This window comes from Panulirus ornatus, chromosome 6 (genome assembly GCF_036320965.1).
Source record: "Panulirus ornatus isolate Po-2019 chromosome 6, ASM3632096v1, whole genome shotgun sequence".
Lineage (NCBI taxonomy): Eukaryota > Metazoa > Arthropoda > Malacostraca > Decapoda > Palinuridae > Panulirus > Panulirus ornatus.
The window spans coordinates 6,064,995-6,084,706 of record NC_092229.1 but is presented as its reverse complement, the minus strand read 5'-3'; the positions used below and the strand labels follow the sequence as shown (position 1 = coordinate 6,084,706).

Here is a 19,712-nt window from a genome sequence, read left to right as displayed (position 1 = left end):
TGGAAGGTGCACTGGCCTATATAGCCGCTCTCTTGTCTCCAGAAAACTCGGAACTTATAAAAGTACAATGGTGTAGGGGGGAGAGCAGCTCGCCTTGAACGCGGGAGAAGGTGCAAAGTACAGGCTTAGTACACAGGTGTCCGAGGCTTTTGTTTGGCGCTCTTCAGAGCTGCTAGAGTCGTCCTTTGATCTATGGCCCAGAGCCATCTACCGCCTCCTCCTCCTCATCCCCCCAGGTGAGGAACACTGTTTTCAAAAAAACTCCTCTTTTACTGGATCAGTTGTTATTAACTCCTGGCATTACTTCCTGTGATTAAAAACGTCTGTGATGTTTCGTATCAAGAGCTTTGATGACTCAAGGATGAGATGACCCCATCCTCAAATATATATATATATATATATATATATATATATATATATATATATATATATATATATATATATATATATATATATATATATATAATCAGGCGAAATCAGGGACGTGCATGTGACCGGGTCAGTGAAAGTTGAAGACATCGAAGTATGTGAATATGAGAGGTCACCATCGGGAACATGAGGTAGCAGGGCGACTAAAGGATACGAAAATGAAACCATTGAAAGCAACATCAGAGACGAGTTACTGTAAGAACACCCTTGAACATTACTTCAAGTGCACGACTTACATTATTTGCGCCAACTTAGTTCCTCATAACTTTACAGGTATTTCCCCTCAGGTCATCTGTTTGCTCTTCTCTGTCTCTACCGCGCGAATATCTACCTTTGATCTGATCTCTTTTTTACTTCTTTCGTTTTAATATAGAGCCTGGAAAGTGACCCAGAGGTGTGTAGCTGTTTGTATATTCCTTTGTGTGCCAAGTGAACAGGTGTCATCTCCAGCAGTCAGCCAGCCAGCCAGGGAAAGCCTTTAATTTTCTAATCTCCTCAATTTTCGTCATTTCTCCCACGTTCTGTCTCTCCTTTCCCTCTCTCTCTCTCTCTCTCTCTCTCTCTCTCTCTCTCTCTCTCTCTCTCTCTCTCTCTCTCTCTCTCTCTCTCTCTCTCCTTCCTATACGCCGTTGTTCCGTGTCCTTTCCACGTCCCTTCCTCTCGTATCCTTCCCTCCCACAGGATGTGATAATCACCAACATAAATATAGCATTTGCGACATCTGCTTTGAATGGATGCTCAGCTTTCAGTGTTCACTGTCCGTGAGATGGATTTTTCTCCACCCCCACCTCGTGTGTTACGTGCATGTTGCCTCTACACTGGTAAGTGTTTTCTCTGAATGTTTCCCGTTTTCATGTTATCATCCGATTTCTGTAAGGCCCCCCACTCACACTCCCGCTTCTTGTGCACTCTCTTTAGCCGTTCCTGACCAATAACGTAGAGTTGTAGTGTGTATTGACAGAGACAGATGTACTGACGAGTCCCATGGGGTGGTGAGGACCTAGGTTCAAACCCCTCCCTCCTCCACAGGTCTCGTGTGATCGCGGAGGGCGACGCGAATGCAGCGGCGGCGGCCCCGTCAGCGTCGGCGTCGGCGGCGGCGGCAGCGGCGTCGGCCCCGCCTCCTGCCGCCCTCCCTCCGTCGTACCCCGGGGCCGTCCAGGTCTCAGGGCGCCCCAACCCAAGAGGCCACAACAAGGAGCCTCCGGAGGTGAGCGAGGCCGAGTGTGACCGCGACATCTTGCCTCCTCCTCGACGTTACAGCGACGCCAAGTTCAAGGGTCGAATGCTCGACTACTCCATCGCCGTCTGAGGACCAAGACTGCTATAAAAAGAGTGACGGAGATCTAATGTTCGTGTGAGTATGTCAAGTCTTTGGAACACTCTCTCCCGGCTGGAGATCCAGATTTATGGAAAAAAAAGAAAGATAATGTCTTACGGTGTTTGTGAAGTGCTAGAGTTAATTGAACTCCGTAAAGCACCAAGTGCCAGCCAGAGCTTTCAAGTGCTTGAGGGCTGACTGGATGAACCCCTTGTGCTTTTGTGTGGACAAGGGGCCGGAGTTCCATTGCAATGAATGCCTCTAGTGTGTGATAAAGTACAGGAGCTGTGTGAAATGATAGACGAGCAAATACTTGGAGTCTTTCCCTTCAAGCAATGTATGGAAAAGTGTTTAGAAACTTTCATGCTGTGATAAGATCGTATATTTGAGAGGGCCGAGTGGTGTCTGGGTCCTCCTGTTGTGCGGCGAGGAAGAGATAAGGCGCCCCTTCTGTCGGTGGAATGGGGCTTTCTTGTCGTGGGAGAGCCACGTACCAGAGCCCTAATGATGCGAAGAGGGCCAAGTATTAGAGAGATCTTCGTAAGGAAACTACCAGAGGTCTCCTTTTGTGAAGATATGTGCTCGATCTCCCGCTGTGCGAAGGTCAGGTGAGACAGAGAGAGAAAGAGAGAGAGAGAAAGCTCTCCCTTTCTGAGCATCAAGTATTTGAGCTTTTATACTCTGTGAGAGCCAGATGTTTTGAGTTCTGCGACTGCGTGCGTGTGTGTGTGTACGGGGGACAAGCATTGGATGACTTTATGATGTGTTGACCCAGTGCTGGGCCCATCCTGCTGTGTGTTTGTGCGTACGTGTGGGGCAGGTGCTGGAGGAGTCCTGAGCGTTGGCCAAGTGTTGCACTCCTTCCCCTGTGGAAGGGGTAGATGCTACATATGTAATATATATATATATATATATATATATATATATATATATATATATATATATATATATATATATATATATATATATATACGGAAGCCGCAGGAACTGGCAGACTTGTCCCTCATCACAACAGAGAGAGGAGGTGCGCAAGTTTCATCAAGTGGTGTCGTAAAACCTGATGTTTCTGTCCAGGATAAACTGTAAAAGTTTCCCTTGGAGTTATACCCCCTCCCACAGAAAACGGCATTTCCCATGTGGTTTTCTAAATGATCCAAGTCGACGAAAAGTTTGCCAAGTCCGGAATTACAAGAGACGAGAAGTGTACCTGAGATTTCGTAAGGCAACGTCGCTTCGGTTGTTCTCACGTGGAGTGGAAAAAAAAAAAAAAAAGAAGCCACGACGAACTGCGAAAATATTTGTATTTCGAGTCTGTCTCATTGTTTTGAACGTCAGCAGCGACCCATTTACTTTACCTGTAGCGAAGAAAAGGGAAGGAAAAATGATAACTATTTCGCAGTGGTTCGATCAAACATCCTATCTATTTTTTTTCCCCATATCTTTTCATCCTCGTATATATGAGAGCCTAAACCCACTTTGCGAAGGTGATGTACGGGAAATTTAAATGTTTAAAAGGTGGGAAAAATATTCTCCGAAACTGTGGTATATATATATATATATATATATATATATATATATATATATATATATATATATATATATATATCGCTACCTCGCTAACGCGGGAGACAGCGACAAAGCAAAATAAATAAAATAATATATATATATATATATATATATATATATATATATATATATATATATATATATATATATATATATATATATCAGTAAGACCAGCTTATGCGAATTGGACACTTTTCTTCATTGGTATTGGTTTGCCTTTATCAGTTTTCTAATCTCGTGTCATCGGCTTTATCAACACACCCACTTGGTTTATATTTGGTCTCCAGTAATGAAGACCAAATAATAGAGTTCAGTATCCAGTACTGAACTCATCATCTGTAACCCTGGTGCTCCAATGCGTAGTTGAATATTGTAAGAGACAGATTACTCTAATTTCTTTTTCCTATTTTCTTTTTCTGGGTACGAAAGGAGGTGGTAGGCAACCGGATTCTATCACCTGTTTTCGCAATCGAGAGAGAGTCGAATTTTGAGTCTACGTCGCCGTCGGCACAACGGCGTCACACAGTGAGCCGCCGCCACGTAATACGTAAGGCAAGCGCGTTCGCCAGAGGGGTCTTAAAGTGACGTCCAGCTCCCCCGTGGCAAACGTTCATTGGCGTTAAGAACGTTCATAATTAGCGGGGGAAGAAAAAAGGCTCTCCCAACTCTCTTTTTTTTTTTTCTTCTTCTTCCTCACAGTTTCAGCAATATCCGGGTATAATCCTTCAGTCCTTCGAAATTCCTATTAAGCATCTGGGGGATTCAAAAGGTTTTAAGAAAGACGGATTTTCGGATCAGGGTTCTCCTGAGGACACACAGTGGTAAAGGAGTGAGAAAATGGGGTTGCTTAGTGGTACAACGGTGCGTGGATGGGTCTGTTTCAGGGGCCCCATTTGGGTGGCTCTGTTTTAAGGCCCCATTTGGGTGGCTCTGTTTCAGGGGCCTGTTTGGATGGCTCTCTTTTTCGGCCCTCATTTGGGTGGCTCTGTTTTAGGGTCTTCATTTGGGTGGCTCTGTTTCAGGGCCCTCATTTGGGTGGCTCTGTTTCAGTGGCCTCATTTGGGTGGCTCTGTTTCAGTGGCCTCATTTGGGTGGCTCTGTTTCAGTGGCCTCATTTGGGTGGCTCTGTTTCAGGGGCCTCATTTGGGTGGCTCTGTTTCAGGGGCCTCATTTGGGTGGCTCTGTTTCAGGGGCCTCATTTGGGTGGCTCTGTTTCAGGGGCCTCATTTGGGTGGCTCTGTTTAAGACCCTCAACTGGAGGTCGTTATATTTTATTCTTATTTTACTTTCTTGATATGGGACTCGCCTTTGCTTGACTCTCCAACCAGTAGAGTGTGCTCCTGGAAGCATTGCATCCCGACAGCAAACGCAAGAAGCGTCGAAGTGAAGAGACTTCCGAGAAGCGGAGTGTTCATTAGCTCACAAAACAGTTTCGACACGTCTGAACCGCTGGGCCGTAAACTTGGGAGGACTCATCTCCAAGATCCTTCGGCTTCGACTCTCTGAGGCTGAAGCATATTTCTCTAAGGGGCCAATGCGTCCTACATGAAGTCAGAACTTAAACAAACTTCCTTAAACGTTGTACTTTGCAACTAATGGCAACTTGAAGAGCCTGACGTACGCAATAAGTATCGACGCTGCTTCGAATCAATTGGTTCACAATGAATTTGTCATGTATATGTTACAAAACGTTTAACCTTTAAATTTACAGGTTCATATCATCAAGAATTATTAACCAAAGATACCTTACTGTTGTTAATCATTGTAGATTTTAATGTTTTAGACGTAATGTTTCATAAAGATAATAATGCTTCGATGTGTAAAGTCTTTAAAACTGTGATAGATGTTTATGTTACATTCCATTTGTATGAACCTTATGAGGCTCTGTCAAGTAATAATTATCCATCACAAAAAAAAATAATGTGTCCAGTAAATTTATATGTTATGTATAAAAGTCAATAAAGCATATAATTATTTAAGTTCTTTATTGTCCTTTTAACTTAGAGTGATGCAATGAATTCAGAAATACAACAGTAATCCTGCAGCTGAAACATGGGAGTTTTAAGGATAGAATATGGAGGATTTGAACACCTGGAGTCAACATGGATACCTTTAGAAAAAGGAGTAAAATCACTGTGTACGCTTGTGAAAATCGTAGGAGCCATATTGTCAAGGAATGAGGTACGTAGATAAAACATTTATATACAGGGTGATTCAGAATCATACCGACGAATCTTGACTATAGATAGAATATCGGAGAGTAAATATAAATTGATTACCACGTACTCAGGATATTCGTAATTAGATAAAGGCATTATCCGTATATTTGCAGCAGCGGAGTTATGTCGAAATACGAACAGTAACACAGAAACAGGCACGTTCCCAGACATAGTCACTCTGTGACATTGATAAATTGTAAACATAAAACATCTGTCCCAGGTATATTTGGGACAGTATTCTGTCAGTAGTTAAGCGACCAACACTAGGAGTTGGTAATGCTGCATAAATGTGCTATGGCTGTGTGCGAAGCCAGGGCCACCTGGCCGAACACATCAACCCTAATTCCCCTGTCACTCAGATCACTTCGTCATGGCATATACCTATCGTAAGGTCGGTCACAGTGTACCCTCCTCTGGCCAAGACGTCCTTATCGTATGTTTGGGTCATCGTACGTGGCATCATACAGCATATCTACATCAGTAGCCGATGTGGTCAACGTACGGTTCATAAATAGCAGGTAACAACCTCAGTGTAGTTCGGGTTTCGATGCTTGGAAGGTTATTTGAATCCCAACAGCCATCGACGAGTGGATAATATGCATCTAGACTGTGCCAGTTCACCTTCTGCCTCCCTACCAGGTACGTACGTCAACTAGACAACCAATACTCATGTAGAGATGATATCTAAGGGAGTGAAGGCTGGTTGAGGCTAGGTAGTTACAGCAATTACCATACCACTGTATTGTGGCTATGTTCTAAATACTAGATATGGTTTAGGTTACGATACGAAACTGATAGGTACAACGTTGGACAGATGACAGTCCACTATTTCTGTAAATAAGCCATCAGTATCAGGTTGTTTGTTGGTAAACAACGACCAGAACGTAAGTACCAAGATACAGCAGTGACCAGTGAGGACCGAGGTGGTGTTGGGTGAGGAGGGTTGATGTGTTCGGACGTCTTCATGCGGCATTGCCAGCTCTCAAACTGGTTTCGTGGCTAAATTGCCTTTATATCATTTAATACGAGTATCTGCATTCACTGGTTATGATACATATTATGAGGTTCTTATATTCTATGTATATATATACCGTGTGGTGGGTTGCCAGTGTGATCGTATTTGTACAACTGGGGATTCTGTTAATGTGTGGAGGTATAATGCTTTGTGTGGTGTATGGGGACGTGAGGATTTTCATGGTGTCGTGGTAGAGCAGCACCTAAGGCCTCGTGGGAAGGTGCGTGTGTGATTAGGGTGTTGATGGTGAAGTGGAAGAATAACGTAGGGGGTCACAGAATCCTGCTGGGGGGGTGTAGGGGCCCTATTGGTGTGTGTGTAATTACTATTGTCATGATTACCATTTGTGTGTTACGGGGAGCGAGTTTTACACTCTTGTTGACCCGTCCCCCTAACTTTGTTTATATGTACCACGTCTTTATTCCTATATATGTATTCACACACACATACACGCCAGGCTAATCCAGTGTGTGTGTTTATTACTTACCCGTACTGTACGGGGAGGGAGTCTTACACTTGTGAGGCCCCAGTCTTTTAAACATTCTCTAGTATTATGCAACTTCTTAAACTTATGTATGCTGTCTACATCATCGCCGTGGACGAGTCTGTAGTACAGTTAGCGAACGGAAAGGAGTACAGCCTCATTGAGGACCTCCGAAGCGCCAGAGGAACCCATCTTACCCTTGATGCGTTAAGCGTATAACTTTAAGCAGTCTGCCCTAGATCCATTAAAGGATTCCTAAGATTCACCTAAGTAACTAATTCATTAGAATATCCCAGCTGGGTCAGTCACATCCCACTTAAATAACATCATAACACCTCAATTTCTTTCTTATCCTTCCTGAAATTTTTATGAAGTGTCCCATCCACTCTCTGATGACTCAGTATTCCCACAATTCAACACGTACTTGGTGTTACAGGAACATCCAGGTAATGTAGGGAAGCCGTGTATCACACGAATAACCAAGTCTACCTCTAAAGAAAATGGGAGTCCTGTTCAAATGCCAGAAAGTTCTTTTCCTCCGAAGTGTCAGAAGGCGTGGACGTGATGCCTGGAGAGAGCTAGTCGAAAAGGTCAGTGTGTTGAGCATTTTATTTTTTTCTTCGGTTCATGCACGAGTCGGTGGGTGTAGTGGAGCGATGTACCGTGAAGCTGTGTAACCATGTGTAGATTTCAGATTCATGTTGCCGACTCTCAGGGTGTTGGACCTGGATGGTCAGCTGGGGTAGGCAGGTTGTGTCACGGTAGGGCGTGAACCAAACGTCTTCGCTGGAAACGGTATTTGCCGAAGGAGAGGGGAGAAAAAAAAAAGATACCCGTTCAAACTTTCATAATTTCTCTTTATTTCATACCATTTGCCGATGGTGGACTGTCTCGGATGTTGTTAAGAAGTTACGATTGGTTGGGTAGTTGGCTTTTAGCCCCACCTTCTGTCAGGGTCATTTAAGACGGTCAGCAACTTATAATCACCCGCGAGGTGTTCAAGATAATTGTAAGACCATATACACCACTCGTCGCATATACACATGATCCTTTGGTAGTCTGGTAATGAACTTTCTTCGCAAAAGATTCTAAAATCTTTGCCACGCAGACGACTGGAATTCCTTTCATACTGAAGGTCTTGTTTAGGCTGATGTCGGTGAGGTGAAGGCCCCCACCCAGTCTCGTTGCTGCATTCACTTCTTAATGAGGCGTGCGATCCAGGGGCACCTCCGCTGGGTGTGGACGTTCAAAACTTTCGGTTGGGAAGCGATGGTAGGTCTTCCGTGACGTTGACTGTGTTGATATGATCATCCCACTCCTGTTGTCTCTCTTACTCGTGTAAACCAGCTTGTGTGTGTTTTGACACTCTGCCCCAGATGTTTGGGTTGTTCTCGAGGGTGCAGATAACCTTACGTGGATACGTGTGTACTGCGAGTGATGAGTTCTATTGGCTGGGGTGGTAGGTAGGTAGGTAGGTAGGTAGGTAGGTACAGTTGAGCCATATTAGTGAACACGTAAGATCAAGAGCGTCCAGGCTGTGTGAGAGGGGGGGAAAATCTACTTGTGGTAAATGCAGACGTTCCTTCAGGCTCCTGGGGTCTTGTTTCGTCTGGATCTCCACCTACCACTAATTTGATCCCTAACTCGTTGATGAGATGGTTGAGAGGTGAGGAGGTGTATTCCTCCGTCGTGTGGATGTAGCAGAGGAGACAACACACAGTAAATGATGGCTGCAGTTTGTCAGGGGTCGTGTGCCTAGTTCAAATCCCAATTGCCCCGCCCTCACAACCTTATGAATTTCCCCAGTATGGCGGGATGGGAATAAATCCTTATATACGAGGGAATAACACGACGCACTCATCACGCCCTATGGAGCGTAGATGGCGTAATAATAGTTTGGATTTCCACGCCATAGCACGTCGTGGGAACAATCTGCCAAGCCTCTGTGATGGTAGCGAGAAACATCAGTCTTGTATGGCACGACCATAGAGACGAAATTGATAACTTTTGTGAAAGAAAGACCGACCCTCTTCCCCCCCGTGTGCTGCCGACACCCGGTAACAACAGCTTTGTTGATGCTGTCTTGACTGGCTCTGTGTGTGTGTGTGTGTGTGTGTGTGTGTGTGTGTGTGTGTCCCATGTTCTATGAAATGACTTTGATCGGCCCCTTTGGAGCATCGTGAACGACCGATCCTCCAGCCGCAGGCGTGGCATCTAATGTAGGTCTTCGCCACGTTCGACATGACACAGGACACTCTCGGGACACGCACACCTCACGGCTGTACACAGACTGTCCACGACCCTTGTACGGGGCTTGTCAGTGGCTCTCAACCATTGTCGTAGTCGTAGTCGCTGCTCTACACCACTCTACACTTGCACTACTGCTTACGGTCGTCTGCCTACGTAGCATCGCATCCCTGTTGCTCAGAAGACATACACACACACACACGCACCTTTTTTTTTACTGCACAAACAAGCAATTATTGACCTTTGAATATACAAACGGATACTTCCACCAGTATCATACAAGTCTTACCTTTTTCACAAAATTGTTCGTACTTATTTAATCTATACGCAAGCCCATGCCTTCTCCAGAGACAACAAACACACACACACACATGAGACTAAGTAAACAAACACATCCCTACCGGTGAAAAGACGACTCTCACACACAACCGATGCTGGAACAAAGAAACGACAGTGTCTTTGCTGATGCTCAAACAAGCACGTGTTTTCTCTTTCACAAACAGGGACTGGCTGGCCACACAAACAAACACATACTAAACACAGACTAACCGCTGCACACACACACACACACACACACACACACACACACACACACACACACACACAGAGAGAGAGAGAGAGAGAGAGAGAGAGAGAGAGAGAGAGAGAGAGAGAGACTGACAAACATACATACATACTTGAATAAACACACACACACACACACACACACACACACACAGAGGGAGACGGACAGAAATACATACGTACTTGAATAAACACACACACACACACACACACACACACACACACACACACACACACACTTGTTGCTGTACAGTGAAATAGAAATTTGCTGTGGCAAGACATCCATCCCCCCCAACCCCAACACCACCCAGCCCGTCATCTGCAGCAGGAACAAGCGGTCAATCCTTGCTAAGCCTCGTTCAAAACAAACAAAAAACAAAACAAATAGACCTAATCACAACGAAACGTTTCAACACATTTTAACAAATCGCAGAGTTTCATTCCAAATCAAAAGTTAAGCTTAACCTTGGTATAAAATTCTCTGTGTATTATACGTAAGCCAATTTTTAACTTGGACACCTTTTTTTAAACACCTTTGTGCCACATTGAGGGGAAAAAATCCTTTTGTTTAAAAGTAGTAAACTTTGCAATCCAGAATATTATCTGCCTGATTCTAATGTCAATGTTTGATTTTTTCCAAAGTGGAGTAAATATCTGGCTTTGTTGCTGTGTGTGTCTTTTTTTTTCAGTGGCAAAGAATAAAACGGAAAAGTGTAAACAAAATGTTAAAATATCGTACCGTGTTTTCCATCGTGGAGTGTGTGTGTGTGTGTGTGTGTGTGTGTGTTTAGGGGAAGGTATTGTGCAGATGACACCGCACGAAAGTTGGTTAGTGTACACACACACACACACACACACACACACACACCATGATATCGACCCCAACCCTTGACGGAGAATGACTGTGGTGGTGTGGTTTGGTGGTGGGTGTGTGTTAAGGACAGACGAACTCATCTCCTGAAGAAGGTTATGTGTGTGTGTGTGTGTGTGTGTGTGTGTGTGTGTGTGTGTGTGTGTGTCTGTTGGCTGATGTGAACTAGACATTTGCAACTTGCCCCCACCTCCTGGCGACGTGGTTCGTGTGCGACAGATCCGGGCCTCGCCATCTGACGGAGGTGGTGTGTCGTGGTGTAGAACAGAGTCTGTGACTTGCCCTCTGGCGGAGAGCTCTGAGGAGGCTGGTGTCTGGGATCCTGTAGACTCCTATAAGGCAGAACCAATGCAGGACGTCAGGACAGAATTCCTTTCACCAATGAAGGAGCTGCTGAGAACAAGAGAAACAATTGACTTTATGTAATGATTAACAATTTGGTTCACACAGATATAACGATTTGGTTCAGATATATGTATGATATGATAAACTTGAATATACGATGTAAAGATGACATTATCGTGAACAAGAATAGATTAGAATGAGGATTTGGAGGACTTGCAGATGAATATAGGCTATAAGAAATTTTGAAGGGAAAAGAAATGGTTGAAAGGGTTTCGACAGACAAAGGTTCAAGAAGTGGAAAATATAATGTAAAGAAATGTCGACTGTTAAAAGCTTGCTTCTGAATACAGTAAAGAAAGAAAGAAAAAAAAAGAAAGAAGAGACCATTACTGTACTGAGACGAGGCAGTAAATCTTGGAGACCATGAAACTCCAGCTGCATCAAGAAGGACCAGACAGCACAGGAGCCAGCAAGGATTTCGTCAGAAAGTTGGAAGAAAACGGACGAAACTGAGAAAGACCACACCTGTAGCAGCAGCAGAGGCGGACCAGACAATCTAAACAACAAGGAATTCAGTCTGGAATAATATACACAAATGCAGCTCGATTTGTGGCGACTGGAATGGATCCGAAACTTTAAGATTAGAATCAAAACTCGCCTTAATAAGTAGACTTATTTACAATCTTTCCAAAAGGATTTATAAGAAATGGAAAAGAATGAGAAGACAGAGAAGAGGTAATTGGTCGTCTAATCAAAATGCAAAGGTAATGGGGATAATGGCTCGTTTAATCACCGTCTAATGGGAAAGAGAGTGATTAACACAGACAGCTTAATGATCCTGATTAGATATATGGAGGGATAAGCTTTAATGAGGTGCTGAGTGGAATATTCCTGTACTTGCACTTCAGGAAATTCACGCGAGACTCTCTTCTCACTCGCGAGTGACCGAAAACTTGAGGAAATCATTGACGAGCCACTGCTGGGGGAGAGGAGTGACCATGGAATACTCGGGGAGTGAAATAGCCGGAGACAGAAGCACCCAGGAGAAGTAGGCTGTGGGCTCGAACACCACAAGCAGATATAAAAGCAGAATGAATGTCCTCCCTGGCAACATAATATGCCATGCCAGTTTCCACAGCCTGAGTGATGGTTACCAAATCAAGCAGGTACTGTTGAGTTCTGTAGGAAGGGATGGGAGACGGCAGATGAACACCATAGGTAGGAAAGGAGGAGAAGGCTCATCCATACAATAATCTTAACATTTTGTACAGAGTGAGGCTGACTGCGGTCGCCCTGTACAGTGACTGAAGTCACTCATCAAGATCACTGAAGAATACGTATCTTTTTTTTCTTGGTTATTTTATGAGTATCATTTCCCCATATGAGATATACCAGCTTCTGCTACATAGCACCTACAATGGGTTGGGGACCACATTGCGAACAGTTGGAAAATCACTGGTAAATCACTATTAAGTTCCAGGATCAAGCCTGTTTTTCCAGCTCGTCTCGAAAGCTATCGACAGCATGAAGGGTGTTGTACACACTCAGGGGGTTTACGTCTGTCTTAAGGCTGATTTGGTTTCCATAATCGTCTGTCACATAACCTCTTAAGTGATCGTACTTCTTTATTCTTCGTCGATATGAAATGTAGTATAATTCAATCTGTGTTTTTTCCTTTCGTGTATCTGGAAGCCTGGGCGCCTCACTGGTGGGCCTGCGACGGAGCCAGACTCGCAATCTTTCCAGACATGAAAGATGTGCCTTGAGGAAAGCAGGAATTTGGTTGGTGGGCGGAGGGAGGAGCACGACAGGATATGAAGAGTGCTGGCTGGCGAGGACCTGGCTGAGAGAAAAGACTGTCCCTCGAGGGGGTTCAAAGCGTTATTTATATACGTATCCAGCACAGGATACATTCGTCTTCAAGGAGGAGGAGGAGGACACTACCTTAAAAAAAGACGAGGAGGTCTGGAAAGAAGGATGTAATCAAAAGTGTGAACTACTCTCCGGGCATTTCTCTTTATATACGAGGTTCTTTCTCGCCGTCTGCAACGAAGATGTGTAAACTGGATCTTTAAACAATGGATCAAAGGATTTATTGCAGTATACCCTGGAGTTAGAAGATAGAAAATGTAGATGATAGCTATAGAACTGAGGGGCGTTGAGCGAACCTACCAACACTGGTGTGAGACATGATGAAGGTGTGTGTTATGGTGGTGGTAACAACGACCCGTCGTCCAGAGATGTTCAGGTGAACAGCAACGTATCAAACGACGATCATGCAGCACTTAATACCAGCTGTGCAGCACGTTATACCAGCTGATCAGCGTGCTGTACCCCCTGTACAGCACGCAACACCAGCTGTGCAGCGCGTTATACCATCTGTGCAGCGCACTATACCACCTGTTCAGCGCACTATATACCACCTGTGCAGCGCACTATGCCACCTGTGCAGCACGCTACACCAGCTGCGGTGCACCACCTGTCTCTCGTGCAGCTATGGTACATCAAGATGGTCCGCACAGAATGCTGTCCGTAAGTGAACTGGTTCGAATACATTGCCGTAGTGGGTAATAATGGTGGTCCGTGCGATATGTCTTCCACTCCATTGGTGGTCCGTGGGTGATGTCGTCTGTGACATTGGTGATCCGGAACTAGTTTGCCCGTTACAATAGTGTTACGTACGTAGTGTTGTCCGTTACAATAGTGTTACGCACGTAGTGTTGTCCGTTACAATAGTGTTACGTACGTAGTGTTGTCCGTTACAATAGTGTTACGTACGTGGTGTTGACCGTTACAGTAGTGTTACGTACGTAGTGTTGTCCGTTACAATAGTGTTACGTACGTAGTGTTGTCCGTTACAATAGTGTTACGTACGTAGTGTTGTCCGTTACAATAGTGTTACGTGCGTAGTGTTGTCCGTTACAATAGTGTTAAGTACGTAGTGTTGGCTGTTCCAGCAGCCATACGTACGTAGTCTTGTCCTTTACGAAATTTGGCGCAGTCGTGATCCGTACGTAGTTTAGAACAAGTCAAGTAAAATTGTAGGTGTAGTCAAGGGCGGGAAAAGAAACGTGGAGAAAACAAATTTGATGAAAGTTGATGAATATTGTGATGCCCGGACGTAAATATTTGGCACTGTACGTTAAACTGAGGATATTTTCTTTGTAAACAGAATATCTTAAAGTTTTGGTATGTTTACAAACTGGTGATGCTGCATTCAGGTTTCTATCTCCCTCATACTGCATTCAAGTTCCCATACCAGCTGTACTGCATTCAAGTTCCCATACCAGCTGTGCTGCATTCAAGTTCCCATACCAGCTGTGCTGCATTCAAGTTCCCATACCAGCTGTGCTGCATTCAAGTTCCCATACCAGCTGTGCTGCATTCAAGTTCCCATACCAGCTGTGCTGCATTCAAGTTCCCATACCAGCTGTGCTGCATTCAAGTCCCCATACCAGCTGTGCTGCATTCAAGTTCCCATACCAGCTGTGCTGCATTCAAGTCCCCATACCAGCTGTGCTGCATTCAAGTTCCCATACCAGCTGTGCTGCATTCAAGTTCCCATGCCAGCTGTGCTGCATTCAAGTTCCCAGTTTGGTTGTACTGCATTCAAGTAGTCAGTGTGGGGTGGGGGTCACCAGAAGCCATTTTCCAGTTGAGATGAAAAAAAGAAAAAGAAAAATAAGCCACAGGTGAACTTTGACCTCTACGACTAGCCAATACTCTTAAGATGACCTGGGGTCTTGAGGTATGGGACTCTTTTTGGTGGTGTATGACCTCTGGGGTCACATGTTGCCTGGGACCACCTGTGTGATCTCTGGGATCACCTGTTGCCTGAGACCACCTGTGTGACCTCTGGGGTCACCTGTTGCCTGAGACCACCTGTGTGACCTCTGGGGTCACCTGTTGCCTGGGACCACCTGTGTGACCTCTGGGGTCACCTGTTGCCTGGGACCACCTGTGTGACCTCTGGGGTCACCTGTTGCCTGGGACCACCTGTGTGACCTCTGGGGTCACCTGTTGCCTGGGACCACCTGTGTGACCTCTGGGGTCACCTGTTGCCTGAGACCACCTGTGTGACCTCTGGGGTCACATGTTGCCTGAGACCACCTGTGTGACCTCTTGGACCTCATATGACCTCGCCTGGAAGCAACCTGTCGTCCCTGAGGTCACCCTCGGGACGACACTTGGGATAATCCGAAACCACTTGGGATCACCTCAGAGGCACACACGACCGTGTGCATTTACGTGTTTCCTGCGTGAGTGGAAATTGTAGTTTGAATGATGGAAGTGAGCCACGGTGAACTACATTAAGACAATCTAGAGTAAAACGTTCTTATCCTGAGCATCGAAACGTTTCTCTCTCTCTATCGATCAAACGTTACGAAATGTTTTTTTTTTTTTTTTGGTATGTGTTCTATAAGCTCATAGAACGTGATGGAAGGGTAAGAGAATAAATGTAGGCATGTTTCCTTTACACCTCTCTCTCTCTCGCTCTCTCTCTCTCTCTCTCTCTCTCTCTCTCTTCTCTCTCTCTCTCTCTCTCACACACACACACACACACACACGCATACACACACACAAAGTGCCACATCAAGCAAGACCCATACACAGCCATGAGGCCACTCGCTCACCTCACCATCTTGAGCTCCCATTTTCCATCCTTTGCTTCTGAAAATAAATGAAATGATCATAAATGACAGCATAGGAAGACTTGACTGCCTCCTGTGGCGTGTTAGAGAGGCGTGTATATAGATATATATATATGTATATGTATATATATATATATATATATATATATATATATATATATATATATATATATATATATATATATATATATATATATATATATATATATATATATACATACGTCTTCTGACACCTGAAGAACGTATGAAGGACTATTTTATTTTTCTGGTTTTCGTTATAACTTGACGGCTTTAATGACCTAGTTTACTCGATAGACCTAAAGTTCATATAACCGACCAACCAACCCGTCCCTCAACCTCACCGTGTCCACATCCATGATCGATGTCGTGTGGAGTCTTGCTCTCACATCTGGTTCAACCATCCACTCCGGTGAACAAATAGGTCAGATTTCATACTTTTCTTTTTGGGGTATGGGCAACTATGAGCGAGGCCTGCGTCATTGTAGTGTGTCACGAACGACCAGAACTGATGAAGCCATCATTTCAGCGGTTCCTCCTGCTGCTGGGTATAGCATTTCAGCGGTTCCTCCTCCTGCTCCTGCTGCTGCTGGTTATAACATTTCAGCGGTTCCTCCTGCTGGGTATAGCATTTCAGCGGTTCCTTCTGCTGCTGGGTATAGCATTTCAGCGGTTCCTTCTGCTGGGTATAGCATTTCAGCGGTTCCTTCTGCTGCTGGGTATAGCATTTCAGCGGTTCCTCCTGCTGGGTATAGCATTTCAGAGGTTCCTCCTGCTGGGTATAGCATTTCAGCGGTTCCTTCTGCTGCTGGGTATAACATTTCAGCGGTTCCTCCTGCTGCTGCTGCCGCCGCTGGCTATAAAGAGTTGAGAATCTGGAGGATGGTTTCGACTGGGGGAATGTCTGGCTCTCTGGTCTTTTTCACGTCGCTTAACTGATAGGAATGATTTGCTGACGTCAGCCAAGCCTCTCCACCGTGTATACCATTTAGTCATTTTTGTTTTGGTTCCGAATTTCGCCCCCGTACGAAACCTGAGGCAGCGTTAGTGTAAAAGTGCAAATAACGAGGGTTTAGGTCGAGGTTACGCGTTTTTTTTTTTTTTTTCGTTTTTTTTCTTGTTCTGGTTTTTTGATGTTGAAAAATCATTTCGTGTTTTTTTTTTTCTATTGTGTTCTGACATGATCGTGATAGTATGAAGTTTATATACAGAATTTGGGAAGTCCAAAGAGGTCATAGAATGTTTATAGATTAAAGTATTCACTTAAGAATCGGATTCTTTTATACCCGTGTCGAAGGCTCCGTCTATAGACTATATATAGTCTTCGACGAGACTCTGCCTTAAATAAAGTATAACAAGTTCAAAAAAAAAAAAAAAAAGGAGAGAAAATAGACAAGAAAGAGGGAAAAAGCAAGAAAGAGGGAAAAAGCAAGAAGAAGAATCTAGGTCATTAAGGCAGTGGAAAACATAGATGTTTGGAAAGACGTGAGAAAGTAAACATGCCAGCTCCAGAGCTCAGTGTTCTGAGAACATATATCCCAGCGACCCAACCTTGAGCCGTGTATGGCGTAGCTCAGCTTATAGCGGGGGCGTATACGCAACCATTTCTCGGGAAGAGGAACTGGAGCAATAGCTGTGAAAGAGAGAGAAAGAGAGAGAGAGAGAGAACCAACACTGCGGCGTAGGGCCATAAGATCGACATTACCAACGTCATAGAACACTTAAAGGCACTTCTGGTCCCTACCTGGTCCTCTGGTGCCATCTATATTCACAGGAGACACGCGTCCCTCACCAGCCCTGTGATAACAATGTATCTGTCGTGGTGACCTGACCCTGGATAACAGTAGTGACCCCACCATGGTCCAGACCTGGTGACCTAGCGTTTAAGCAATCGCAGTGACCCAGCGCTATACGGCTATGGTGACCAACGGAACCACGGTGACCTCGCGGTGTAGAGTGAGAGTGACGCGACTCTGTCGGTGTCAAAACCTTACTTGGACATCAGGCACACCCTTCACCGCCTCCGACACGCTCCTCACGAAATCCTCTCGCTGTCTCGAGCAATCTTCTATAATCCTCGTCCAGGACCTTGGCTTCCCATAAGTCCATTCTCTCTCTCTCTCTCTCTCTCTCTCTCTCTCTCTCTCTCTCTCTCTCTCTCTCTCTCTCTCTCTCTGTTTAGGAGTCTCTATATTTTTCCTAAATTTATGTATAGGGATGTAAAGGTATGTATATGTGAGTGTAAGGGCGTTTATGTATATACATGTGTATGTGAGCGGGTGGGTTGGGCCTTTATTTCGTCTGTTTCCTTGCCCTACCTCGCTAGCGCGGGAGACGGCGACTAAGTGTAATAAATGAATAACATATAAATGTATATCCCCCGTTTTTTTATAAGTGTTATCTCAAAAAGTAACTTCATAGGGGCCCCCGTTAACCTTGTTATAGCTTCTACTTATCCAAAACACTTACACTTTCAACATCACTTAAACTTTTATATTGACACACTTGCCTCTCGAAAGTATGATTCAAACACCTTGACGATCGAGGCACGGCCACCACCACAATTAGCTGGTAACTGGTTGTATCAACACGACAACAATTATACCCCAGAACTGACACTGAAGCCAGAAAGCTGGCAATCTTAAAGTTCATCCGTGTATTGCAAGTGTTGCAGGCCACGCTAAGATAAAGTACTTACTTCTATTACTGCAAGATTGCATGACCGGTGGCATTGGTATAGAACATGTAGTTCTTGTTGGCAATTCAGATTGGCGTCGGTTTTCAGCGAGTAAACCGGTGTTTCCACTAACTTTTAATGAGGTGGGTCTCTTCGCTGCATCATTAAATCACAAGGGTGGGTATCTCTGCTGAAGTGTCGAAAGGGAAAGGAATTTCTTTTAATTCGTATTTTTTCCATTTCACTACACCAACCACATTTTGGCTTCACGAATGTGTATTCTTTGACGCTAATGTCATACATACAGCTCGGAAAATTCGATTTTGAATGGCTAATTAGTACCATTAATGATTCAGATACAGGTCATAAGCGTTCATCAAAATTTTAATGATGCTGTTATTTAAATTGTTCAATTATATACACATAGCGAGAAGCGGAGGTACTTACACTGGTATACAAGGTTATTCATTAGAGTTAAACAGGTATTTGGCTCTGCAGGCGCCACACGACAGATGTACCGAACTCCAGAACAAAGAAAGGGTCATTGGTCAACCAGACATCACTCGGCCACAGTGTCAAGACTCGTGTGTTCTCCGACAGATGTAGGAGGAGGAAGAGGAGGAGGAGGAGGAGGAGGAGGAAGAAGAGAAGGAGGAGGAGGAGAAGGAGGAAGATGACCCGTTGCAGTTCTCGCTGTGGCAACAGGATGTAAAAAGAGGTGAGAATTACTTTGAAACCTCTCTTTCTTCTTTCAATAATGAGATACGACATAATGCAGACACCTCGCTGTATTGTGAGGTCATTTCCCCTTCTTCAGGATACTATGTCGACACTGAAACTGAACAGGGTTGATGTGCTGGAGTGAACGGTGGTGTGTCATGCTTCCAGCACTGTCTCCTCTTTTTTTTTATTGTCTAGTGATCATCATTAACATGTGTCGTCACGTTAGATACACGTATTCGTATATATTCTGATCTTCCGTCTCGTATAATCTGAAAGACCGTTGCTTAGATGTAGAAGGGAAAGCATCAATTTCTGTATCTATCTATTGAAGTCTTGATATATGAACTGATTTAATGGATCACTTAACCCTTTCCTATCTTGTTATAGTGTCTCTTGTATAGTCTAAAAAAACAAAATAAAACAAAAAAAGCGGTTCCATCCTGCTGGGTATAGCATTTCAGCGGTTCCTTCTGCTGCTGGTATAACATTTCAGCGGTTCTCCTGCTGGGTATAGCATTTCAGCGGTTTTCCTTCTGCTGGGTATAGCATTTCACGGTTCCTTCTGCTGGGTATAGCATTTC

At 44.5% G+C, this 19,712-nt stretch overlaps 2 protein-coding genes across 8 annotated transcripts in view; both read left to right on the top strand.

The window, feature by feature from the left end:
• Nucleotides 1–3,025, top strand: part of LOC139749264 (cell adhesion molecule Dscam2-like) — a 468,747-nt gene extending 465,722 nt beyond the window's left edge. Inside the window, 1 exon segment of the mRNA XM_071663001.1 lies at nt 1,459–3,025. Within this exon segment, the coding sequence (XP_071519102.1) occupies nt 1,459–1,741 (283 nt within the window). The 3' untranslated portion in view covers nt 1,742–3,025.
• Nucleotides 3,026–5,916: 2,891 nt separating this feature from the next.
• Nucleotides 5,917–19,712, top strand: part of LOC139749027 (uncharacterized) — a 326,169-nt gene continuing 312,373 nt past the window's right edge. For 2 of the 7 annotated variants that reach the window (XM_071662412.1, XM_071662417.1), the window contains exons 1-3: nt 6,048–6,174; nt 7,471–7,624; nt 18,907–19,126. The gene's annotated coding sequence lies outside the window, so the exon portion shown is untranslated. Of the gene's footprint in view, nt 6,175–6,450; nt 6,526–6,695; nt 6,771–7,470; nt 7,625–18,906; nt 19,127–19,712 lie in introns of those variants that run through there. The other 5 variants (XM_071662413.1, XM_071662415.1, XM_071662414.1 and 2 more) reach the window with 5 other exon arrangements.